The sequence below is a fragment of the Oncorhynchus kisutch genome, linkage group LG7 (assembly GCF_002021735.2).
Source record: "Oncorhynchus kisutch isolate 150728-3 linkage group LG7, Okis_V2, whole genome shotgun sequence".
NCBI lineage: Eukaryota > Metazoa > Chordata > Actinopteri > Salmoniformes > Salmonidae > Oncorhynchus > Oncorhynchus kisutch.
In genome coordinates, this window is record NC_034180.2 from 53,579,499 (window position 1) to 53,605,641 (window position 26,143).

The window sequence follows — 26,143 nt, forward strand, 5'->3', positions numbered from 1 at the left end:
TCTGACCCAGCCCCAAGGACTTCCCAGCGCTGACCCAGGCCTCCCCAGCTCTGACCCAGCCCCAAGGTCTCCCCAGCTCTGACCCAGCCCCCAGGTCTCCCCAGCTCTGACCCAGCCCTCCCCAGCTCTGACCCAGCCCCAAGGTCTCCCCAGCTCTGACCCAGCCCTCCCCAGCTCTGACCCAGCTCTGACCCAGCCCTCCCCAGCTCTGACCCAGCCCCAAGGTCTCCCCAGCTCTGACCCAGCCCCAAGGTCTTCCCAGCTCTGACCCAGCCCCCAGGTCTCCCCAGCCCCCAGGTCTCCCCAGCTCTGACCCAGGCCTCCCCAGCTCTGACCCAGCCCCAAGGTCTCCCCAGCTCTGACCCATCCCCAAGGTCTTCCCAGCTCTGACCCAGCCCCCAGGTCTCCCCAGCTCTGACCCAGCCCTCCCCAGCTCTGACCCAGCCCTCCCCAGCTCTGACCCAGGCCTTCCCAGCTCTGACCCAGCCCCAAGGTCTCCCCAGCTCTGACCCAGCCCCAGGGTCTCCCCAGCTCTGACCCAGCCCCCAGGCCTTCACAGCTCTGACCCAGCCCCCAGGACTCCCCAGCTCTGACCCAGGCCCCCCAGCTCTGACCCAGCCCTCCCCAGCTCTGACCCAGGCCTTCGCAGCTCTGACCCAGCCCCAAGGTCTCCCCAGCTCTGACCCAGCCCCCAGGCCTTCCCAGCTCTGACCCAGCCCCCAGGTCTCCCCAGCCCCCAGGTCTCCCCAGCTCTGACCCAGGCCTCCCCAGCTCTGACCCAGCCCCAAGGTCTCCCCAGCTCTGACCCATCCCCAAGGTCTTCCCAGCTCTGACCCAGCCCCCAGGTCTCCCCAGCTCTGACCCAGCCCTCCCCAGCTCTGACCCAGCCCTCCCCAGCTCTGACCCAGGCCTTCCCAGCTCTGACCCAGCCCCAAGGTCTCCCCAGCTCTGACCCAGCCCCCAGGCCTTCACAGCTCTGACCCAGCCCCCAGGACTCCCCAGCTCTGACCCAGGCCCCCCAGCTCTGACCCAGCCCTCCCCAGCTCTGACCCAGGCCTTCCCAGCTCTGACCCAGCCCCAAGGTCTCCCCAGCTCTGACCCAGCCCCCAGGCCTTCCCAGCTCTGACCCAGCCCCCAGGCCTTCCCAGCTCTGACCCAGCCCCCAGGACTCCCCAGCTCTGACCCAGCCCCCAGGTCTCCCCAGCTCTGACCCAGCCCTCCCCAGCTCTGACCCAGCCCCCAGGCCTCCCCAGCTCTGACCCAGGTCTCCCCAGCTCTGACCCAGCCCCCAGGTCTCCCCAGCGCTGACCCAGCCCCAAGGACTTCCCAGCGCTGACCCAGCCCTCCCCAGCTCTGATCCAGCCCCCAGCCCTCCCCAGCTCTGACCCAGCCCCAAGGTCTCCCCAGCTCTGACCCAGCCCTCCCCAGCTCTGACCCAGCCCCAAGGTCTCCCCAGCTCTGACCCAGCCCCAAGGTCTCCCCAGCTCTGACCCAGCCCCAAGGTCTTCCCAGCTCTGACCCAGCCCCCAGGTCTCCCCAGCCCCCAGGTCTCCCCAGCTCTGACCCAGGCCTCCCCAGCTCTGACCCAGCCCCAAGGTCTTCCCAGCTCTGACCCAGCCCCCAGGTCTCCCCAGCTCTGACCCAGCCCTCCCCAGCTCTGACCCAGCCCTCCCCAGCTCTGACCCAGCCCCAAGGTCTCCCCAGCTCTGACCCAGCCCTCCCCAGCTCTGACCCAGCCCCAAGGTCTCCCCAGCTCTGACCCAGCCCCCAGGTCTTCCCAGCTCTGACCCAGCCCCCAGGTCTCCCCAGCTCTGACCCAGCCGCTCTGACCCAGCCCCAAGGTCTTCCCAGCTCTGACCCAGGCCTCCCCAGCTCTGACCCAGGCCTCCCCAGCTCTGACCCAGGCCTCCCCAGCTCTGACCCAGGCCTCCCCAGCTCTGACCCAGGCCTCCCCAGCTCTGGCCCAGCCCCAAGGTCTCCCCAGCTCTGGCCCAGCCCCAAGGTCTCCCCTGCTCTGACCCAGCCCCAAGGTCTCCCCAGCTCTGACCCAGCCCCCAGGTCTCCCCAGCTCTGACCCAGCTCTGACCCAGGCCTCCCCAGCTCTGACCCAGGTCTCCCCAGCTCTGACCCAGCCCCCAGGTCTCCCCAGCTCTGACCCAGCCCCAAGGACTTCCCAGCGCTGACCCAGGCCTCCCCAGCTCTGACCCAGCCCCAAGGTCTCCCCAGCTCTGACCCAGCCCCCAGGTCTCCCCAGCTCTGACCCAGCCCTCCCCAGCTCTGACCCAGCCCCAAGGTCTCCCCAGCTCTGACCCAGCCCTCCCCAGCTCTGACCCAGCTCTGACCCAGCCCTCCCCAGCTCTGACCCAGCCCCAAGGTCTCCCCAGCTCTGACCCAGCCCCAAGGTCTTCCCAGCTCTGACCCAGCCCCCAGGTCTCCCCAGCTCTGACCCAGGCCTCCCCAGCTCTGACCCAGCCCCAAGGTCTCCCCAGCTCTGACCCATCCCCAAGGTCTTCCCAGCTCTGACCCAGCCCCCAGGTCTCCCCAGCTCTGACCCAGCCCTCCCCAGCTCTGACCCAGCCCTCCCCAGCTCTGACCCAGGCCTTCCCAGCTCTGACCCAGCCCCAAGGTCTCCCCAGCTCTGACCCAGCCCCAGGGTCTCCCCAGCTCTGACCCAGCCCCCAGGACTCCCCAGCTCTGACCCAGGCCCCCCAGCTCTGACCCAGCCCTCCCCAGCTCTGACCCAGGCCTTCGCAGCTCTGACCCAGCCCCAAGGTCTCCCCAGCTCTGACCCAGCCCCCAGGCCTTCCCAGCTCTGACCCAGCCCCCAGGTCTCCCCAGCCCCCAGGTCTCCCCAGCTCTGACCCAGGCCTCCCCAGCTCTGACCCAGCCCCAAGGTCTCCCCAGCTCAGACCCATCCCCAAGGTCTTCCCAGCTCTGACCCAGCCCCCAGGTCTCCCCAGCTCTGACCCAGCCCTCCCCAGCTCTGACCCAGCCCTCCCCAGCTCTGACCCAGGCCTTCCCAGCTCTGACCCAGCCCCAAGGTCTCCCCAGCTCTGACCCAGCCCCCAGGCCTTCACAGCTCTGACCCAGCCCCCAGGACTCCCCAGCTCTGACCCAGGCCCCCCAGCTCTGACCCAGCCCTCCCCAGCTCTGACCCAGGCCTTCCCAGCTCTGACCCAGCCCCAAGGTCTCCCCAGCTCTGACCCAGCCCCCAGGCCTTCCCAGCTCTGACCCAGCCCCCAGGACTCCCCAGCTCTGACCCAGCCCCCAGGTCTCCCCAGCTCTGACCCAGCCCTCCCCAGCTCTGACCCAGCCCCCAGGCCTCCCCAGCTCTGACCCAGGTCTCCCCAGCTCTGACCCAGCCCCCAGGTCTCCCCAGCGCTGACCCAGCCCCAAGGACTTCCCAGCGCTGACCCAGCCCTCCCCAGCTCTGATCCAGCCCCCAGCCCTCCCCAGCTCTGACCCAGCCCCAAGGTCTCCCCAGCTCTGACCCAGCCCTCCCCAGCTCTGACCCAGCCCCAAGGTCTCCCCAGCTCTGACCCAGCCCCAAGGTCTCCCCAGCTCTGACCCAGCCCCAAGGACTTCCCAGCGCTGACCCAGGCCTCCCCAGCTCTGATCCAGGCCTTCCCAGCTCTGACCCGGCCCCAAGGTCTTCCCAGCTCTGACCCAGCCCCAAGGTCTCCCCAGCTCTGACCCAGCCCCCAGGTCTTCCCAGCTCTGACCCAGGCCTCCCCAGCTCTGACCCAGGCCTCCCCAGCTCTGATCCAGGTCTCCCCAGCTCTCCCCAGCTCTGACCCAGGCCTCCCCAGCTTTGACCCAGCCCCCAGGCCTCCCCAGCTCTGACCCAGGCCTCCCCAGCTCTGACCCAGGTCTCCCCAGCACTGACCCAGGTCTTCCCAGCTTTGACCCAGGTCTCCCCAGCTCTGATCCAGGCCTCCCCAGCTTTGAGCCAGCCCCCAGGTCTCCACAGCTCTGTGCCAGTTGTCATTGTTGTTATTTTAAGTTAGATCAGAGTACAGTATGTGGTAGTTGTGGCGTGTGTTCTTGTGTTGCAGCATGAGTATTATCTGCGGGACCTGTACACGTTGTTCAACCTGTGTGGGTCAGGATATCGAACAGATTGGTACTGTATCCATCTCATACCTCCCTCTTTTTATACTTCCCCACAAAGGTTTAGATCAATTCAATTTCTATTCAGAAAATTCCACATTTTCCGCATTGAAGATAATTGGAAGTGACCCCAACCTTGCGTTACACTATCCATGTCAATTCAAGCTTTTCAATGAAGACAAGTTTCACTAATGCACGATATGACCAACAACAAAAACAAAATAAAAATGATTTTGTTCAAGGTTTATTTCATTTCCAGTGAGCTGCTTCCATGGTCTAATAATGTTCTTTTTTTTGTCTCCCTCCTCAGTATCCTGATGACAATAGAGAAAGTGTGTCTAGTTGAAGAGACAGGTTGCGGTGTCTGCGGATAGTAGGGTCTGAGAAGACAAGTCTCGTCTTTTCACTGAAGTTTGACTCTTTTTTATTTTTTAATCACTACTCTCTTCTAATTTCTAATTTCAAACTTGTTTTTTCCCCTCCGGTTTTAATGAGACCTTTTTTTAAAGATGTGTTTTTATAATGAATTTCACTATTTCCCTGTGAGAGTTTGTTTTGTTTTTGATGAGAAGAATGTTTTTCACATTTTTTTTTTACTGCTCTGATTTCTATGAACACTAATGAGAGGAGATCAGGAGCCACTTTGCCCACTTGGTTGTCAGCTCTGCTCTGCTGGTAGCTCTGCTGGTTGCTCTGCTCTGCTGGTTGCTCTGCTCTGCTGCTTGTCTGCTCTGCTCTGCTGGTTGTCTGCTCTGCTCTGCTGGTTGTCTGCTCTGCTCTGCTGGTTGTCTGCTCTGCTCTGCTGGTAGCTCTGCTGGTTGTCAGCTCTGCTCTGCTGGTTGCTCTGCTCTGCTGGTTGCTCTGCTCTGCTGGTTGTCTGCTCTGCTCTGCTGGTTGTCTGCTCTGCTCTGCTGGTTGCTCTGCTCTGCTGGTTGTCAGCTCTGCTCTGCTGGTAGCTCTGCTGATTGCTCTGCTCTGCTGGTAGCTCTGCTGCAGTAGGGTGAAGTTCACCTAGTTTCTGATCTTAATGTCAGTTCTGCTTCCCCCCCCCCACCAATGGTTAAGTTTATGACTTGTAGAAGGGGAAGCAGATCCTAGAAGGGACTTCACCCCTGAGACTGACCTGGAGGTTGAATCCTACAGCATCACACATGATCTGCAAGATAGATCTGCAAGGATAGCCTGATCCTTTAAAAACAGGAGATTGGGTTATGTTGATGTTGTCACACGGATTTTGAAATATAACCTGGACAGTCTAAAACAGCTGTGGACTAGTCATTGCTCTCGCCGTCGGTGCCTTTTATATCTAGTCAAGGTTTAATTAAGATATTGCCGAGTCAGATAATTGTTATCATATTAGGATTGTTTGAGTTAAACGATACAGCTGCTGTAGCTGGTTTTGCTGAGGATAGGTACAACGGACACAATGCTCTTTTTAAAAGGTGAAGTTTCTGAATGGTCGTCTAGGAGGCGGTGGAAGGAATTGAGGAGCGGACTGCAGCAATTGTGTAAATAAAACCTCTGTTCAGACATGTCTTTGTATTGCCTTCAATGTACAGGCTGTACAACCAATTACACACACCCATTTTGAAGTGGAGACTGGTTTGCTCATAATTCAGTATTGTTTAATGGTTGCCATGACATTCTTAATAGTAATGTTTTTTTTAAACCAGGTAAGTAGTCATTTTCAGCAACAACCTGGGGAATAGTTACTTAGAAGAGGAATGAGCCAATTGTAAACTGGGGATGATTAGGTGACCGTATGAGGGACAGCTTAGGAATTTAGCCAGGACACCGGGGTTAACACCCCTACTGACAATAAGTGCCATGGGATCTTTAATGACCTCAAGAGAGTCAGGACACCGGGGTTAACACCCCTACTGACAATAAGTGCCATGGGATCTTTAATTACCTCAGAGAGTCAGGACACCGGGGTTAACACCCCTACTGACAATAAGTGCCATGGGATCTTTAATGACCTCAGAGAGTCAGGACACCGGGGTTAACACCCCTACTGACAATAAGTGCCATGGGATCTTTAATGACCTCAGAGTCAGGACACCCGTTTAACATCCCTTCCGAAAGACTGCACCCTACACAGGGCAGTGTCTCCAATCACTGACCTGGGGAATTGGGATCTTCTTTTTAGACCAGAGGAAAGAGTGCCTCCTACTGACCCTCCAACACCACTTCCAGCAGCATCTGGTCTCCCATCCAGGGACTGACCAGGACCAACCCTGCTTAGCTTCAGAAGCAACCCAGTGTAACCGGTGCTATACTGCACCGCTGTAGCTCTGCATTGTGTTGGTTGATTGAGACTATAGACGTGGACTTTGGCGATCGGGTAGTTTTAGTCAAGCAGAACTCCACTCTCTGCATCCTGCATCGCATCCAAAAGGAAATAAATCATTTGTAGAGCAACATTATGTTCTGCGAATCGTCGCCTCTTTCTACAACAGATGCACAATAGGAGGGACTGGGATCATTCGAGGAGCTAGCCATCGTTCACACATACAGTAGCCTGCTAATAACTTAGCTAGCTATTAACCACATGTTGAATTCAGAATGTTGATATCATCCACTTATGAGTAACCTCTAACTATACATCATTATTCATGAACAGAACACTGTGTGTATGACTTTGTGCTTAATTAAAATAATCTAACTTTTCTGCGTGCCTACCTCTCAGTGCATCAAAATGATTTGAGCAGGGAACAACTTTTATTATTTTATTAATAACAAATCAATACATAAAGCACAGGAGGGAACACAAGCATACATAGATTACAAACAATAGACAATCGAGCTAGGGGCGGGGCTGGGGGCGGGACTAGGGGCGGGGCTGGGGCGGGGCTAGGGGGTACAATATCACATTACAATTACACAAGGACCTTAAGGGACATGCATATACTTACAATTCTAACAGCTTTTTTGTTAGTAGAGCATTTAACCGTCTTAAAATACAGTTCAATTTCTTTTTGTAGGGTACGAAAATGTGGTTTTCTGTTTGTAAATTTACATTTGTGTATATGAAATTTGGCCAAAAGAATAATGAAATGAATTACATAAAAATGATTCCGCTTATTTCTATTGTATGTAAAGAATCCAAACAGTACATCTCTCCACAATAGTGTAAAATCTTCATAAATGTGTTCAATTATAAACCTACTGATGTCTTGCCACACTTTTCTTACATGCATACAATGCCAAAAAAGATGCACAACTGTTTCTGGGTGGTCATTACAAAAGGAGCAATTTGAGTTGATGATTCTTCATATCACGCAGGGAACAACTACTTCGAGGTCTCACGAGCAAGTGACGTCACCGATTGAACCGCGGTTAGCGCGCACCACCGCTAACTAACTAGCCATTTCACATCGGTGACATTAGCTTCAGAGCCAAGGCAGCAGTGGGATGCTGGGTGATTTGCTGCTGGCCCAAGTCACACCGTTCAATGCATAGCCGGCACAATAACTACAGTGTCTTCATGAAGTATTCATGGTGTGTTTATTTATCATTATTATGAGCCGTCCGTCCTCCCCTCAGCAGCCTCCATTGATATATCTTCGTTATGTTTTTTTTTTTTTAGGAATCCTGTTTCGATCCTGCCCAGCAGGTAACGGAATGTACATTACCATAGAAGAAGTGGTGCTGATGAGCCCTTCCCAAAAATCTAGTTTATGCTGGCAACCACAGGTAGCCTAGTGGTTAGAGCGTTGGAATTGGACCTGAAAGGTTGCGAGATCGAATCCCCTAGCTGACAAGGTAAAATGTGAACAAGGCAGTTAACCCACTAGGCCATCATTGTAAATAAGAATTTGTTATTAACTGACTTGTTTAGTTAAATAAAGGTTATTTTGATATTGGTCATCTGGATGCCATCGTAACATGCCAATTAGGTAACGTAACGGCAACCCGTTACGAATGACCAGTACAACGGTGTCGTGTCGAGGTGCTCTGCGAAAGGCTCTTCTATAATATTGTGTCTGTCCGCTAACAAGTGCCGCCACCTACTCTACTGGAGTGTGTAGTAAAATCACGGGTTGTCACTAGTTCCCACAGCCACAAAGTCATAATTATTGCCTAAACCCCGCCTATTCCTACAATTTATCTTCTTAAATTCAGATTTGAACCCTAAACCATGAGTTTAACCACACTGCTAATCTTATGCGTAACTCTAACCTTAAATGAAGACCAACCCAATCGCAGCGTTGAAATGCTCATCGTCTCTTTCTATTAGATTTTTTTATTCAAAATACAGATCAACAATTTACGTTCTTACATTACAGCAAAACAGAACGCAGGTATTAATGAGAAAATACTGGAACAAACAAACGAAACATATATTTTTTAAATAAACAATTCTAGTGCAATTGTAATCAGTGGAAAAAAAATGTTATTATAATTATGTAGGAAAATGAATCATTTCATTTCCATTCGACTCACTCTGCGTGGCTACGTCATGAATTTGGCGCATCAGGCGTGACTCCTCCCCACTGACCTCGCCACAGTGCTGAACAGAGCAAACTGACAGCTCTCCGGTCAGCTGTTTCACAGGCTAACTCGGAATAATAATAAAATTAACGATTACAAGGAAATTATTAACGGTAGACAATTGGATTCAACGTAGACTATCGAAACGTTGCGAAATTTGCTAGCTTGCTTCGTGTATATCCAGTTTTTTTTCTCTGTCTCTCTCTTCCGCTATTTAGCACGAATCAGCAAACGTTAGCTAACAAATCTCTTCGAAACCTGCGTCAAACAACTTGTTAGCGTAACTAGGCATTTTTTAAATTTTATTATTATTATTTTTTTTTCGCTTTTGTTGTGAAGGAAGGACTTTACAATGGGATCCAGAGCATCGACATTACTGAGAGAAGAGGAGATTGAAGAAATCAAAAAGGAGACAGGCTGTGAGTTGAGTTCTCCACTTTTACCAAAGCGGGTGTGGGGCCAACTAGCCGTTAATGACAAGCTCTCACTATCTTGTAATATCATAGCACAATATCATAGCACGTTGTTATTTCACATAACTAGCTAAGCTATATATACAAAAGTATGTTGGCACCCTTTCAAAATAGTGGATTCGGCTATTTCAGCCACACCCGTTGCTGACAGGTGTATTAAATCGAGCACGCAGCCATACAATCTCCATAGACAAACATTGGCAGTAGAATGGCCTTACTGAAGAGCTCCCGTCATAGGGTGACACCTTCTCATCATGTCAGTTTGTCAAATTTCTGCCCTGCTAGAGCTGCCCCCCGGTCAGCTGTAAGTGCTGTTATTGTGAAGTGGAAACGTCAAGGAGCAACACCGAAGTGGTAGGTAACACAATCTCACAGAACTGGACTGCCGAGTGCTAAAGCATGTAGGTCATACAAAAAAATGTCAGTCCTCGGTTGCAACGCTCAATAAGAAGTTCCAAACTGCCTCTGGAAGCAACTTCAGCACAATAACTGTTTGTCGGGAGCTTCATGAAATGGGTTTCCATGGCCGAGCAGCCGCACACAAGCCTCAGATCACCATGCGCAATGCCAAGCGTCACCTGGAGTGGTGTAAAACTCGCTGCCATTGGACTCTGGAGCAGTGGAAAAGCGTTCTTTGGAGTGATGAATCATGCTTCACCGATGGACTAATCTGGGTTTGCCCCAATTCATACTACTAACTATAAAGTTTGGTGGATGAGGAATAATGGTCTGGGGCTATTTTTCATGGTTCAGACTTGGCCACTTAGTTCCAGTGAAGGGAAATCGTAACGCTACAGCGTACAATGACACTGTAGACGGTTCTGTGCAGCCAATATTTTGGCAACAGTCTGAGGAATGCCCTTTCCTGTTTCAGTGCCCGTCCTCACTAATGCCCGTGGTTGAATGGAAGCAAGTCCCCCGCAGCAATGTTCCAACATCTAGTGGAAAGCCTTCCCAGAAGAGTGGAGGCTGTTATAGCAGCAACGGGGGAGCCCAACTCCATATTAATGCCCATGATTTTGGAATGAGATGTTCGATGAGCCGGTGTCCACATACTTTTGATCATGTAGTGTTATGTATACTGGTGTTGTGCTATGTTATGCCTGGTGACGGTGAGTTTTGGGTTTCTCTGCTGATCTGTGACTTGAGCAGAGCCATTATTGTAACCAGAGAAAGCTCTACTAAATCATTACACGTGTGTTAGTCCAGTGGGTCACAACAATGAAACAAACTACTGACAAGCTATCAATCTCCTTTACATCATCGTAGTCCTGTGTAGAAGTGTTGTTCGTACATTAAGACCTGAGGCCTTTAAAAGCATGATCCCAACAATCCCTGTCACTAACATGGTGTGTTTCTTTGCAGTTTCCCACAGCCAGATCACCCGGCTCTACAGTCGCTTCACCAGCTTGGACAAAGGAGAGAACGGCACACTCAGGTACAGACAGCAGCCCCATCCACGCAATGCAACTGGGACACACACACACAACAACAAGCTTGATGAAACACTCGGGATGCTTTCGTAAATTCACTTTGTCTGTCTACTCTGATTTTCAGAGCACTCTCGTCTGAGTGTGCCAGAGGGCAGAATAACTGATGAATGTACGAACACTCAACACCCGTTGAATATGGCCGGTGTCAGTAAACGTTGGCCAAAAAACATAATTAAATTGTTGCCAGCAGCAGAGTTACAGTCACCAACGCTCTGGATAACATGAAAACTGCCTAACCAGCTCTGCTAGGGAGAGTAAAATGGTCAGAGTGAGATGTTCTGTCATTTGTGTCTGGAAGTAGCTGACAAGCTAGCCAACGTTAGCTTGGGTGCTTGACTGCCGTTGTGAGGTCAGAACGATCGGATCAACCCTAATTCTGGACCAGAGCGTCCAGTGTGCACTCTGAACGCTCGGGGGAGCGAAAAGCTCCGAATTGACCAAGGCCCAGAGCGCACTCTGAACGCTCTCTTGCACTGCAGATTGAATTTACGAACACACCCTCAGACTTCCAGCCAAACACTGAAGTCATAGCCACGACTCGATAGGCCTACACAGAAAGCAGGACAAGGTGAATCTGTGATGTCCTTTGACTCTCTGTGGGGGGGGGGGGGAATCCATAGTTGCATTATTATTTTTGGACGATATGACATCGATATTTGACTCGTATCATTTAAAAAAAATATATATATATATATTTTGCAACTGTAGGTAGTGTTAGCCAAAACTCAGCTATTTGTAATCCTATAGCTTGTTCTCAGTCATTTTAAATAGGGGGGCCTTTTTTCAGCACTTATTCCGTTATTTTAGTTTTCTTACACTCTTGTCTCTACAGCAGATATAGTGAGGAATATGTTTGGAACATCAAATAACACTATCGAATCGAAAATTCATATAGAATCACTATTCATGTAGAATCACACTGTTCATGGAGAAATGAATCACTCTACATGAAGAATCACTCTACTCATATAGAATCACACTATTCATGGAGAATCACACTATTCATGGAGAATCACACTATTCATGGAGAATCACACTATTCATGGAGAATCACACTATTCATGGAGAATCATACTACATGGAGAATCACTCTACACATATAGAATCACACTATTCATGGAGAATCGAATCACTCTACATGAAGAATCACACTATTCATGGAGAATCGAATCACTCTACATGAAGAATCACACTCTACATGGAGAATCACCCTATTCATGGAGAATCCCCCTATTCATGGAGAATCACCCTATTCATGGAGAATCACCCTATTCATGGAGAATCACCCTATTCATGGAGAATCACCCTATTCATGGAGAATCACCCTATTCATGGAGAATCACCCTATTCATGGAGAATCACCCTATTCATGGAGAATCACTCTACATGGAGAATCACACTATTCATGGAGAATCACACTATTCATGGAGAATCACCCTATTCAAGGAGAATCACACTATTCATGAAGAATCACACTATTCATGGAGAATCACCCTATTCATGGAGAATCACCCTATTCAAGGAGAATCACTCTACATGGAGAATCACTCTACATGGAGAATCACTCTACATGGAGAATCACACTATTCATGGAGAATCACACTATTCATGGAGAATCACCCTATTCATGGAGAATCACCCTATTCAAGGAGAATCACCCTATTCAAGGAGAATCACTCTACATGGAGAATCATTCTACATGGAGAATCACTCTACATGTGTAGTTCACTTCGAAACAGCACCTAGGTATGGTGATAATATCCTACGGTGAGGTTCCTGGGAATTCCCAGCCCTAGGAGGCATTGTAAATGATTTACAATTCATTTAAATTAGAGCTAATGGTGTTTGTCCAATGGAAAATAGTTGATTTATGCCGATAGCTACTGTTCTTTACGTTCTATTGGTTATGGAATGTAGTCGACCACAAACGAAGAGAGTATTGAGGATGTGAGACCGCTGTAAGACATTTACTTGACTGTGTTCATGATTGCCCTTCGTCCCCATATTACTTCTCTGTGACCATCAGAGCCAACTTGGCAATGTTGTGTAGGAACACAGTATGCCTCCATGCCAGTGAATATCGCTTAGAGGCACGTGACCATTTCCCTTACTTCAAAGTGGCCGTGTAAGTACAGAATGTTCTGAGCTGATGTGATTTTGAAGTTTATCGCCTCGACCTGGGGCGGCAGGGTAGCCTAGTGGTTAGAGAGTTGGACTAGTAACCAAATCCCCGAGCTGACAAGGTACAAATCTGTCATTCTGCCCCTGAACATGCATTTAACCCACTGTTCCTAGGCCGTCATTGAAAATAAATATTTGTTCTTAACTGACTTGCCTAGTTAAATAAAGGTAAAATATACATTTTTTAACTCTGGTCTGTGAACACACTACTCCTTTGGTTCAAGAGGCTTCCCAAGATGCATCACTCTTGGCTCGGGCGTTGCCTGCAGTACCCTACTGCCCATACTGGTGTGTGTGTCACTGGGTATAAGCTGTGTCTAGAAGAACCAGATTGTTTTGACCTCGAACTTCGATATGAACTGCAGCACTTGCGTGCCACGGACCTCACTATGTAGTTCTTTATTTCCACATCTATGTGTGAGTGACAGCAAATTAACACGACATTGCAAACAGATGTGGAAGATGGTGTGATTGACCTCTGAGATCTCAATTGCTCGCTGACCTTCAGAGGGAAAACATTTGGTCATTTTTAAATCCCATCACAGTTCAACTCTAGCTCTGTTCTCTCTCTGAGTGGCCTAGGCTCCATAGTTTTCACCCACTATGCAGAAAGAAACCTCCGGGATTCCAGCCACACATTGACCCCATTTATCCAGTCTGTCTATGAAATGTTACTACTGACTATTAAGCCGAGTGGGGGGTCATTATCCAGGTATAATACTGAAATGTAACTGCACCACTTTGTCTGTTTACACACAACAAGTGTGGGTTTTCTGTGTCCTCTCAATGAAGCGTCCAGTCTGTATTGGGATATACAGTGGAGCTAGCATGCAGTCTGTATTGGGATATACAGTGGAGCTAGCATGCAGTCTGTATTGGGATAAACAGTGGCGCTGGGCCGGATTTTTAAAGCTGGTCTGGTGAATTCAAGGTGACTTGTCTTAATCATTCATCAGTTGCCACAACACTACAGCCACGTCAGGTATACAGTGGAGCTAGCATGCAGTCTGTATTGGGGTATACAGTGGAGCTAGCATGCAGTCTGTATTGGGGTATACAGTGGGGCTAGCATCCAGTCTGTATTGGGGTATACAGTGGAGCTAGCATGCAGTCGGTATTGGGGTATACAGTGGAGCTAGCATGCAGTCGGTATTGGGGTATACAGTGGGGCTAGCATGCAGTCGGTATTGGGGTGTACAGTGGGGCTAGCATCCAGTCTGTATTGGGGTTTACAGTGGAGCTAGCATGCAGTCGGTATTGGGGTATACAGTGGGGCTAGCATCCAGTCTGTATTGGGGTGTACAGTGGAGCTAGCATGTAGTCTGTATTGGGGTATACAGTGGAGCTAGCATCCAGTCTGTATTGGGGTATACAGTGGAGCTAGCATGCAGTCGGTATTGGGGTATACAGTGGAGCTAGCATCCAGTCTGTATTGGGGTATACAGTGGAGCTAGCATGCAGTCTGTATTGGGGTATACAGTGGAGCTAGCATGCAGTCTGTACTGGGGTATACAGTGGTGCTAGCATGCAGTCTGTATTGGGGTATACAGTGGGGCTAGCATCCAGTCTGTATTGGGGTATACAGTGGCGCTAGCATGCAGTCTGTATTGGGGTATACAGTGGCGCTAGCATGCAGTCTGTATTGTGGTATACAGTGGAGGTAGCATGCAGTCGGTATTGGGGTATACAGTGGGGCTAGCATCCAGTCTGTATTGGGGTATACAGTGGAGCTAGCATGCAGTCTGTATTGGGGTATACAGTGGGGCTAGCATGCAGTTCTGCCCACAAATTTTCAATAGGATTGAGGTCAGGGTTTTGTGATGGCCACTCCAATATACCTTTACTTTGTTGTCCTTAAGCCATTTTGCCACAACTTTGGATGTATGCTTGGGGTCATTGTCCATTTGGAAGACCCATTTAACTTCCTGACTGATGTCTTGAGATGTTGCTTCAATATATCCACATACTTTTCCTGCCTCATGAAGCCATCTATTTTGTTTAGTGTGCCAGTCCCTCCTGCAGCAAAGCACCCCCACAACATGATGCTGCCACCCCCGTGCTTCACGGTTGGGATGGTGTTCTTCGGCTTGCAAGCCTTCCCCTTTTCCCTCCTAACATAATGATGGTCATTATGGCTAAACAGTTCTATTTTTGTTTCATCAGACCAGAGGACATTTCTCCAAAAAGTACGATCTTTCTCCCCATGTGCAGTTGCAAACCGTCGTCTGGCTTTTTTTATGGCGGTTTTGGAGCAGTGGCTTCTTCCTTGCTGAGCGGCCTTTCAGGTTATGTTGAAATAGGACTCATTTTACTGTGGATATAGATACTTTTGTACCTGTTTCCTCCAGCATCTTCACAAGATCCTTTGCACTTTTCACACCAAGGTACGTTCATCTCTAGGAGACCGCTACTTCCTGAGCGGTATGACGGCTGTGTGGTCCCATGGTGTTTATACTTGCGTGCTATTGTTTGTAGATGAATGTGGTACCTTCAGGCGTTTGGAAAATGCTCCCAAGGATGAACCAGACTTGTGGAGGTCTATAACAAAAAAATTCTGAGGTCTTGGCTGATTTCTTTTAATTTCCACATGATGTCAAACAAAGAGGCACTGGGTTTGAATGTAGGCCTTGAAATACATCCACAGGTACACCTCCAATTGACCTAAGTGAAATGTGATATCATTTCAACTAGACATTACCCAGAGTGCTGTGTGATATCATTTCAACTAGACATTACCCAGAGTGCTGTGTGATATCATTTCAACAAGACATTACCCAGAGTGATGTGTGATATCATTTCAACAAGACATTACCCAGAGTGCTGTGTGATATCATTTCAACTAGACATTACCCAGAGTGCTGTGTGTTATCATTTCAACTAGACATTACCCAGAGTGATGTGTGATATCATTTCAACAAGACATTACCCAGAGTGATGTGTGATATCATTTCAACAAGACATTACCCAGAGCGATGTCAGTATCTCTCCACTCATCTGCTGGTCTCTGATCCATGGTGTGTGATTGGAAGTGGAGTCAAACTCATAGGCTGCGTTTAAACAGGCAGCCCAATTCTGACATGTTTCACTAATTGATCTTTCGACCAATCCGATCAGCACTGAAAAAGATCAGATGTGAAAAGATCAGAAATGGGCTGCATGTGTAAACGCAGCCTTGGAAAATAGTCCATAGTTCCCTTTGTTGTCATTGAGTAAATTCTTCCTCTCCTCTCCTGTTTGTGTAGTCGGGAGGATTTCCAACGGATCCCAGAGTTGGCCATCAACCCTCTGGGAGACAGAATCATCAATGCCTTCTTTCCCGAGGGGTGAGTAGTATGTGTCCTTCCCTGATTTCTTTAAAGATGCACATAGCTTTGACTCGAGTCACTCGCCACACGAACAAACCCATTTAGTAATGTACGATAAACATACAGTAAACATTCCTTTGTTTGAGTCTACCTTAACATTGTATTTATATTGTAATGAATTTTCTTAAGTTACGTGTGTATGACCGGTTGTGCTGGTCTTTGAAATTCACATTAAAGTTTTGTGTTTTTATTCGACAACATGACTTGGATAGACCTATATCATTACAATCCCAAAACAAACAGTGTGTAGACGACTTAATTTTAGCTTATAACAATGTCATGACCGCAGTTAAATTCCATGTGACCATTTGAGTCACAGTAACTAGGCTTCTCTAAAACGGCGCTCTGATGCTGCTGATGGTCATTAGTAGCCTACCAAGCTTGCTAATGACCAGTCGCTATTGGCCTGGTACTCAGGGCTCTATTGTCCCTCCATCAGGTCCTAATGGCCTGGTACTCAGGGCTCTATTGTCCCTCCATCAGGTCCTATGGACTGGTTCTCAGGGCTCTATTGTCCCTCCATCAGGTTCTAATGGCCTGGTACTCAGGGCTCTTGTCCCGCCATCAGGTCCTAATGGCCTGGTACTCCGGGTTCTATTGTCCCTCCATCAGGTCCTAATGGCCTGGTACTCAGGGCTCTATTGTCCCTCCATCAGGTCCTAATGGCCTGGTACTCAGGGCTCTATTGCCCCTCCATCAGGTCCTAATGGCCTGGTACTCGGGGCTCTATTCCCTGTTCAAAGGCACTTAGGCATCTTTTGTCTTGTCCATTTAAACTCTATATGGCACACATACACAATCCATGTCTCAATTGTCTCAAGGCTTAAACAATATTATTGAACCTGTCTCCTTCCCTTCATTCTACACTGAATTGAAGTGGATTTAACACGTGACATCAATAAGGGATCGTAGCGTTCACCTGGATTCACCTGGTCAGTGTATATCCTAAGGTTTCTATCATAACTAGTGTTGCATAATCAACTGTAATTTAACCCTATAGGAGGACCAGTTTCAAATTCTGACTTTGTTAATTACTCAACATGGAATTGATGCGTTTGCACACTCCCCTCGGAAATCTATTTTTATTCAGCCATGTTCATTTTGTATTGTTCATATAATAAAATAATGCCACGGTAAGTCCAAGCAGATCGTGTCTGCTAAATGAACTAGCGTCTGCTAAATGAACTAGCGTCTGCTAAATGAACTAGCGTCTGCTAAATGAACTAGCGTCTGCTAAATGAACTAGCGTCTGCTAAATGAACTAGCGTCTGCTATGAACCTAGCGTCTGCTAAATGAACTAGCGTCTGCTAAATGAACTAGCGTCTGCTAAATGAACTAGCGTCTGCTAAATGAACTAGCGTCTGCTAAATGAACTAGCGTCTGCTAAATGAACTAGCGTCTGCTAAATGAACTAGCGTCTGCTAAATGAACTAGCGTCTGCTAAATGAACTAGCGTCTGCTAAATGAACTAGCGTCTGCTAAATGAACTAGCGTCTGCTAAATGAACTAGCGTCTGCTAAATGAACTAGCGTCTGCTAAATGAACTAGCGTCTGCTAAATGAACTAGCGTCTGCTAAATGAACTAGCGTCTGCTAAATGAACTAGCGTCTGCTAAATGAACTAGCGTCTGCTAAATGAACTAGCGTCTGCTATCTGCTAAATGAACTAGCGTCTGCTAAATGAACTAGCGTCTGCTAAATGAACTAGCGTCTGCTAAATGAACTAGCGTCTGCTATCTGCTAAATGAACTAGCGTCTGCTAAATGAACTAGCGTCTGCCCTGAGTACCAGCTCGGGGGTTTGAACTTTTAACCTCCCGGTTACTAGTCCAACGCTCTAACCATTAGGCTACCCAGCCGCCCCTACACTCTAACCGCTAGGCTACCCTGCCGCCTCTACACTCTAACCGCTAGGCTACCCTGCCGCCTCTACACTCTAACCGCTAGGCTACCCTGCCGCCTCTACACTCTAACCGCTAGGCTACCCTGCCGCCTCTACACTCTAACCGCTAGGCTACCCTGCCGCCTCTACACTCTAACCGCTAGGCTACCCTGCCGCCTCTACACTCTAACCGCTAGGCTACCCTGCCGCCTCTACACTCTAACCGCTAGGCTACCCTGCCGCCTCTACACTCTAACCAAATAACTGAGCCCGGCAGTTATTTGCATGACAGTTACCAGCTGGGTGGGGGGGGGGGAATGACCGCCACAGCCCTAGTCATGTGTACCACAATGAATAGCCTGATATTAGAAGGTCGCGTTGGTCTAAGGTGTTCTGACCTCCCAAGTCATGACCAATCATGTGAATGACCTGTTTTTTTGCTGTGTGTCTATTCAGCAAATTATACAGCTTAAAAAGAGAAATATCCTATGTCTCTATGAAGGCTCTTCTGGTCGGGGTGATGTAATTGTTGTTGTCCCGGCTGTGTTTTCTCAGGGAGGACCAGGTGAACTTCAGGGGCTTCATGAGAACCCTGGCTCACTTCCGTCCTATAGAAGACAACGAGAAGAACAAGGACCCCACTGCCTCTGAACCTCTCAACAGCAGGACCAATAAGCTGCTCTGTAAGTCTAATCAGTGGGTGGGGTCCTAGCCCGAGTCCCAGATCTGTTTCTGCTGTCTTGACTCCTTGTCACTCATCATTTATTGGCAAGACAGCACAAACAGAACTGCGACCCAGGCCAGATCAGTTGACAATGTCCTATAGAGGACTAAACTCAGCAAAAAAAGAAACGTCCTCTCACTGTCAGCTGCGTTTATTTTCAGCAAACTTGTAATTTGTAAATATTTATATGAACACAAGATTCAACAACTGAGACATATAAACAAGTCATTCACATGATTGGTCATGACTTGGGAGGTTAACTGTACTGTAGAATACTATATACCAACAGGCTGTTGGTTAACTGTACTGTAGAATACTATATACCAACAGGCTGTTGGTTAACTGTACTGTAGAATACTATATACCAACAGGCTGTTGGTTAACTGTACTGTAGAATACTATATACCAACAGGCTGTTGGTTAACTGTACTGTAGAATACTATATACCAACAGGCTGTTGGTTAACTGTACTGTAGAATACTATATACCAACAGGCTGTTGGTTAACTGTACTGTAGAATACTATATACCAACAGGCTGTTGGTTAACTGTACTGTAGAATACTATATACCAACAGGCTGTTGGTTAACTGTACTGTAGAATACTATATACCAACAGGCTGTTGGTTAACTGTACTGTAGAATACTATATACCAACAGGCTGTTGGTTAACTGTACTGTAGAATACTATATACCAACAGGCTGTTGGTTAACTGTACTGTAGAATACTATATACCAACAGGCTGTTGGTTAACTGTACTGTAGAATACTATATACCAACAGGCTGTTGGTTAACTGTACTGTAGAATACTATATACCAACAGGCTGTTGGTTAACTGTACTGTAGAATACTATATACCAACAGGCTGTTGGTTAACTGTACTGTAGAATACTATATACCAACTGACTCTTCTTCTTTCCCAATCTGATGGATATAAATGTATTTTGAAAACGATTATTTGACCTCAACCCCTTTTCTCCTGTCTCTCCCCCCCCCCCCCCTTCCAGTTGCTTTCCAGCTGTACGACCTAGACAGAGATGATAAGATCTCCCGTGATGAGCTGCTACAGGTGAGAATAGAGTCAGGGTTGAAATTACACACTCTTGTGGTTCCCCCACTAGAAATCTTTGTTTTTTTTTTTGGGGGGGGGGGGGCGTAATCTCTTGATACCAGACCTCAACACCATATTCTCATTCAACAATCAGGGCTTGAATGTTGTGGAGTAGTTTGATGTTAAGAGTTTGCATCAAGGGGGACCAGGTATCTCTTCCCCCTGATGAAGGAAATGACCCTAGAGCTGAATAACAAGATCTTAGGCAGAGAGAGAATTGTCCTTTGGTTTGTTCCTCGTGTCATGACGTAATTTGAGCCTATTTAAGTTAATACCAAGATGGACAAGGAGGAAAATATTTATTTGTCACGAGCCCTGCTGCTCAGCATATACTTACGGGAATTTCAAAGTGTTTTTGGCATTGAGAAGGAGAGGGAATTTGCCCTGGACAGTAAACAATGGTGTACATTTCCAACCCTAACTAAATGTTGTTTTCGTCATACTACATTGTTCCCATTCTAGCTCCCTCTCCTCCTGTCTCTCCTCTTCTTCTCCCCCTCCCTCTCCTCCTGTCTCTCCTCTTCTTCTCCCCCTCCCTCTCCTCCTGTCTCTCCTCTTCCTCCCTCCCCTCCCTCTCCTCTTCCTCCCTCCCCTCCCTCTCCTCCTGTCTCTCCTCTTCCTCCCTCCCCTCCCTCTCCTCCTGTCTCTCCTCTTCTTCTCCCCCTCCCTCTCCTTCTGTCTCTCCTCTTCTTCTCCCCCCCCCTCTCCTCCTGTCTCTCCTCCCCCCCCTCACTCTCCTCCTGTCTCTCCTCCCCCCCTCACTCCCCTCCTGTCTCTCCTCCCCCCCTCACTCTCCTCCTGTCTCTCCTCCCCCCCTCACTCTCCTCCTGTCTCTCCTCCCCCCCTCACTCTCCTCCTGTCTCTCCTCCCCCCTCACTCTCCTCCTGTCTCTCCTCCCCCCCTCACTCTCCTCCTGTCTCTCCTCCCCTCCTGTCTCTTCTCCCCCTCCCTCTCCTCCTGTCTCTCCTCTTCCTCCCTCCCCTCCCTCTCCTCCTGTCTCTCCTCTTCCTCCCTCCCCTCCCTCTCCTCCTGTCTCTCCTCTTCCTCCCTCCCCTCCCTCTCCTCCTGTCTCTCCTCTTCCTCCCTCCCCTCCCTCTCCTCCTGTCTCTCCTCTTCCTCCCTCCCCTCCCTCTCCTCCTGTCTCTCCTCTTCTTCTCCCCCTCCCTCTCCTTCTGTCTCTCCTCTTCTTCTCCCCCCCCCTCTCCTCCCCCCCTCACTCTCCTCCTGTCTCTCCTCCCCCCCTCACTCCCCTCCTGTCTCTCCTCCCCCCTCACTCTCCTCCTGTCTCTCCTCCCCCCCTCACTCTCCTCCTGTCTCTCCTCCCCCCCCTCACTCTCCTCCTGTCTCTCCTCCCCCCTCACTCTCCTCCCCCCTCACTCCCCTCCTGTCTCTCCTCCCCCCTCACTCCCCCCCTCACTCTCCTCCTGTCTCTCCTCCCCCCCTCACTCTCCTCCTGTCTCTCCTCCCCCCCTCACTCTCCTCCTGTCTCTCCTCCCCCCCTCACTCTCCTCCTGTCTCTCCTCCCCCCCTCACTCTCCTCTCCCCCCCTCACTCTCCTCCCCCCCTCACTCTCCTCCTGTCTCTTCTTTCCCCCCCTCCCTCTCCTCCTGTCTCTTCTTTCCCCCCCCTCCCTCTCCTCCTGTCCCCCCCCCCCCCCCATCTAACTAACTAAATGTTGTTTTCGTCATACTACATTGTCCCCATTCTAGCTCCTGTTTATTCCATGTCATTGGCTGTGCAGTGCCCTATGACACCTGGGGTGTTTTTACTCTGAACCAAACAGAAGAAACCAAGACGTGACCTACCTGAATTTGTCCAATAAACTTTTGAACTAAATAAATACACCCCTGCTCTTCTCTGTGTGACTGGTCTGGGATTATGACCTACAATCACTGTAACCTCCGGGTTCAATGACTCACTGAAAACCGATCTCTTGTTTTGCAAACAACATTGCTGCCTAACATTGTTCGTGACGCCATGAACGGGCCTTTTGTAGAGCTTATCGACACAGGAACTTCCAGCCTGAATCAGTTTCTGCACCCTTCATGTTACCAGCACATTGAAGTGGATATATATATTTTTTTTTTCTCTCACTTATACTCATTATTTGTCATTTTATGTATAGTACATTTAGGATGTCCTCTTGTACTATACAACTCTGCTGTTAAGACTTGGAGAAAACTGTCAACTTTATACCCTAGGGAAAGTTGGTGTGAACACGTTTATTCCAGGTTCTTAGGATGATGGTTGGTGTGAACGGGATTTATTCCAGGTTCTTAGGATGATGGTTGGTGTGAACGGGATTTATTCCAGGTTCTTAGGATGATGGTGTGAATGGGATTTATTCCAGGTTCTTAGGATGATGGTTGGTGTGAACGGGATTTATTCCAGGTTCTTAGGATGATGGTTGGTGTGAACGGGATTTATTCCAGGTTCTTAGGATGATGGTTGGTGTGAACGGGATTTATTCCAGGTTCTTAGGATGATGGTTGGTGTGAACGGGATTTATTCCAGGTTCTTAGGATGATGGTTGGTGTGAACATGTTTATTCCAGGTTCTCAGGATGATGGTTGGTGTGAACATGTTTATTCCAGGTTCTCAGGATGATGGTTGGTGTGAACATGTTTATTCCAGGTTCTCAGGATGATGGTTGGTGTGAACATTTCTGACGAGCAGCTGGGCAGCATCGCTGATAGGACCATCCAGGAGGCCGACCAGAACGGAGACAACTCGATTTCCTTTAATGAGTTCATCAAGGTTGGAAACTTACAACATATTTATGTTTGGGCCGGGGATCATTACCTAATACTAACCTACATTCTGTTGTCAGTTCTACAGGACTGTCTTTGTAGCAGTGTGTGAGCCAAGTCCATTGATATTTGTTCAGTGTGTGTATTCAGTACCCTTGACTTTTTCCACAGCCTTATTCCTAAAATTGATTAAAATTGTTTTTTCCCCTCATCAATCTACACACAATACCCCATAATTACAAAGCAAAAACAAGTTGTTGTTTTTGGGGGGGTAAAAATGGAAATATGACATTTCCATAAACATTCAGACCATTTACCCAGAACTTTGTTGAAGCACCTTTGGCAGCGATTACAGCCTTGAGTCTTCTTGGGTATGATGCTCCCTGCTTGACACACCTGTATTTGGGGAGTGTCTCCACGTTCTTCTCTGCAGATCCTCTCAAGCTCTGTCAGGTTGGATGGGGAGTGTCGCTGCACAGCTATTTTCAGGTCTCTCAGGAAATGTTTGATTGGGTTTCAAGTCTGGGCTCTGGCTGGGCCACTTAAGGACATTCAGAGAATTGACCCGAAGCCACTACTGCATTTTGGCTGTGTGCTTAGGGTCGTTGTCCTGTTGAAAGATGAACCTTCTTCCCAGTCTGAGGTCCTGAGTGCTCTGGATCCTTGGTATTCATCAAGGATCTCTCTGTACTTTGCTCTGTTCATCTTCCCCTCGATCCTGACTAATCTCCCAGTCCCTGCAGCTGAAAAACATCCCAACAGCTTGACACTGCCACCACCATGCTTCACCGTAGGGATGGTGCCAGGTTTTCTCCAGATGTGACGCTTGGCATTCAGGCCAAAGAGTTCAATCTTGGTTTCATCAGACCAGAGAATCTTGTTTCTGAGAGTGGTTTTTGGCAAACTCCAAGCAGGCTGTTATGGAGGCCACTTCTCAGTAAAAGGCACGTCTGGCCAATCTACCATAAAGGCTTGATTGGTGGAGAGCTGCAGAGATGGTTGTCCTTCTGGAAGGTCCTCCCATCTCCACAGAGGAACTCTGGAGCTCTGTCACAGAGTGACCATTGGGTTCTTGGTCACCTCCCTGACAAAGGCCCTTCTCCCCTGATTGCTCAGTTTGACCAGGTGGCCAGCTCTAGGAAGAGTCTTGGTGGTTCCAAACTTCTTCCATTTAAGAATAATGGAGGCCACTGTGTTCTTGGAGACCTTCAATGCTGCAGAAATGTTTTGGTACCCTTCCCCAGATCTGTGCCTCGACACAATCCTGTCTCAGAGCTCTACGGACAATTACTTCAACCTCATGGCTTGGTTTCTGCTTTAACATTCACTGTCAACTGTAATGTAATGTTGACAGGCCAGACGTTACGTCTGGTAATGTAATGTTGACAGGCCAATGTAATGTTGACAGGCCAATGTAATGTTGACAGGCCAATGTAATGTTGACAGGCCAATGTAATGTTGACAGGCCAATGTAATGTTGACAGGCCAATGTAATGTTGACAGGCCAATGTAATGTTGACAGGCCAATGTAATGTTGACAGGCCAATGTAATGTTGACAGGCCAATGTAACGTTGACAGGCCAATGTAACGTCTGGTAATGTCGATGGTAATACATTAGAATCACCGTTACATTTGCATATACCCAGAGTTTGACTTGGTGAAAGGCTGCTGCCAGCAGTAGACAGGATCTAGAACCAACTAATACCATGTTGTTGAGGATAGCGACTGATGCTGTTCCTTTCCTCCTCAGGTTCTGGAGAAGGTAGATGTTGAACAGAAGATGAGCATCCGCTTCCTGCACTGAGACACTGATTGGTTGCACTTCCTGACAGGACTGTCTCTCTGATTGGCTGGATATTTTACTACCACCACCATGCCCGCTGGAACATGACCTAAGCTGTGTCTCCCTCTCTGTCTCCTCCTCCACCATACAGTACTATCCCCTCCCTCTCTGTCTCCTCCTCCGCCATACAGTACTATGCTATCTCTCTGTCTCCTCCTCCACCATACAGTACTATCCCCTCCTTCTCTGTCTCCTCCACCATACAGCACTATGCTATCTCTCTGTCTCCTCCTCCACCATACAGTACTATGCTATCTCTGTCTCCTCCTCCACCATACAGTACTATGCTATCTCTGTCTCCTCCTCCACCATACAGTACTATGCTATCTCTGTCTCCTCCTCCACCATACAGTACTATGCTATCTCTGTCTCCTCCTCCACCATACAGTACTATGCTATCTCTGTCTCCTCCTCCACCATACAGTACTATGCTATCTCTCTGTCTCCTCCTCCACCATACAGTACTATGCTATCTCTGTCTCCTCCTCCACCATACAGTACTATGCTATCTCTCTGTCTCCTCCTCCACCATACAGTACTATGCTATCTCTGTCTCCTCCTCCACCATACAGTACTATGCTATCTCTCTGTCTCCTCCTCCACCATACAGTACTATGCTATCTCTCTGTCTCCTCCTCCACCATACAGTACTATGCTATCTCTCTGTCTCCTCCTCCACCATACAGTACTATGCTATCTCTCTGTCTCCTCCTCCACCATACAGTACTATCCCCTCCTTCTCTGTCTCCTCCTCCACCATACAGTACTATCCCCTCCTTCTCTGTCTCCTCCTCCACCATACAGTACTATCCCCTCCCTCTCTGACCCCTCCTCCATACAGTACTATCCCCTCTCTCTCTGACCCCTCCCTCTCTGACCCCTCCTCCATACAGTACTATCCCCTCCCTCTCTCTGACCCCTCCTCCTCCATACAGTACTATCCCCTCCCTCTCTGACCCCTCCTCCATACAGTACTATCCCCTCCCTCTCTGACCCCTCCTCCATACAGTACTATCCCCTCCCTCTCTGACCCCTCCTCCATACAGTACTATCCCCTCCCTCTCTGACCCCTCCTCCATACAGTACTATCCCCTCCCTCTCTCTGACCCCTCCTCCTCCATACAGTACTATCCCCTCCCTCTCTGACCCCTCCTCCATACAGTACTATCCCCTCCCTCTCTGACCCCTCCTCCATACAGTACTATCCCCTCCCTCTCTCTGACCCCTCCTCCTCCATACAGTACTATCCCCCCCCCTCTGACCCCTCCTCCATACAGTACTATCCCCTCCCTCTCTGACCCCTCCTCCATACAGTACTATCCCCTCCCTCTCTCTGACCCCTCCTCCTCCATACAGTACTATCCCCTCCCCCTCTGACCCCTCCTCCATACAGTACTATCCCCTCTCTCTCTGACCCCTCCCTCTCTGACCCCTCCTCCATACAGTACTATCCCCTCCCTCTCTGACCCCTCCTCCATACAGTACTATCCCCTCCCTCTCTGACCCCTCCTCCATACAGTACTATCCCCTCCCTCTCTGACCCCTCCTCCATACAGTACTATCCCCTCTCTCTCTCTGACCCCTCCTCCATACAGTACTATCCCCTCCCTCTCTGACCCCTCCTCCATACAGTACTATCCCCTCCCTCTCTCTGACCCCTCCTCCATACAGTACTATCCCCTCCCTCTCTGACCCCTCCTCCATACAGTACTATCCCC

At 49.1% G+C, this 26,143-nt stretch overlaps 2 protein-coding genes across 5 annotated transcripts in view; both read left to right on the forward strand.

Moving 5' to 3' along the window:
• The window catches only part of LOC109882189 (legumain), a 49,908-nt gene extending 43,127 nt beyond the window's left edge, over positions 1-6,781 (forward strand). For all 4 annotated transcript variants that reach the window (XM_031829333.1, XM_020474277.2, XM_031829334.1 and 1 more), the window contains 2 exons: positions 4,056-4,123; positions 4,421-6,781. In XM_031829333.1, coding sequence (XP_031685193.1) covers positions 4,056-4,123; positions 4,421-4,484 — 132 coding nt within the window. In that variant the 3' untranslated portion in view covers positions 4,485-6,781. The remainder of the gene's footprint in view (positions 1-4,055; positions 4,124-4,420) is intronic.
• A 1,820-nt stretch (positions 6,782-8,601) lies between these two features.
• Positions 8,602-24,579, forward strand: LOC109882192 (calcineurin B homologous protein 1-like). Its single transcript, XM_031829335.1, has 7 exons — positions 8,602-9,023; positions 10,443-10,515; positions 15,994-16,074; positions 18,553-18,680; positions 19,728-19,789; positions 22,466-22,588; positions 24,333-24,579. The coding sequence occupies exons 1-7, from the start codon at positions 8,957-8,959 to the stop codon at positions 24,384-24,386; spliced, it is 588 nt and encodes a 195-aa protein (XP_031685195.1). The 5' UTR covers positions 8,602-8,956; the 3' UTR covers positions 24,387-24,579.
• The last annotated feature ends 1,564 nt before the right edge of the window (positions 24,580-26,143 follow it).

Coding starts and splice junctions, on each gene's coding strand:
- LOC109882192 (XM_031829335.1), top strand. CDS start 8,957: ATGGGATCCAGAGCATCGACATTACTGAGAGAAGAGGAGATTGAAGAA. Junction 16,075..18,552: donor AATGCCTTCTTTCCCGAGGG/GTGAGTAGTATG, acceptor GTGTTTTCTCAG/GGAGGACCAGGTGAACTTCA. Junction 18,681..19,727: donor CAGGACCAATAAGCTGCTCT/GTAAGTCTAATC, acceptor CCCCCCTTCCAG/TTGCTTTCCAGCTGTACGAC.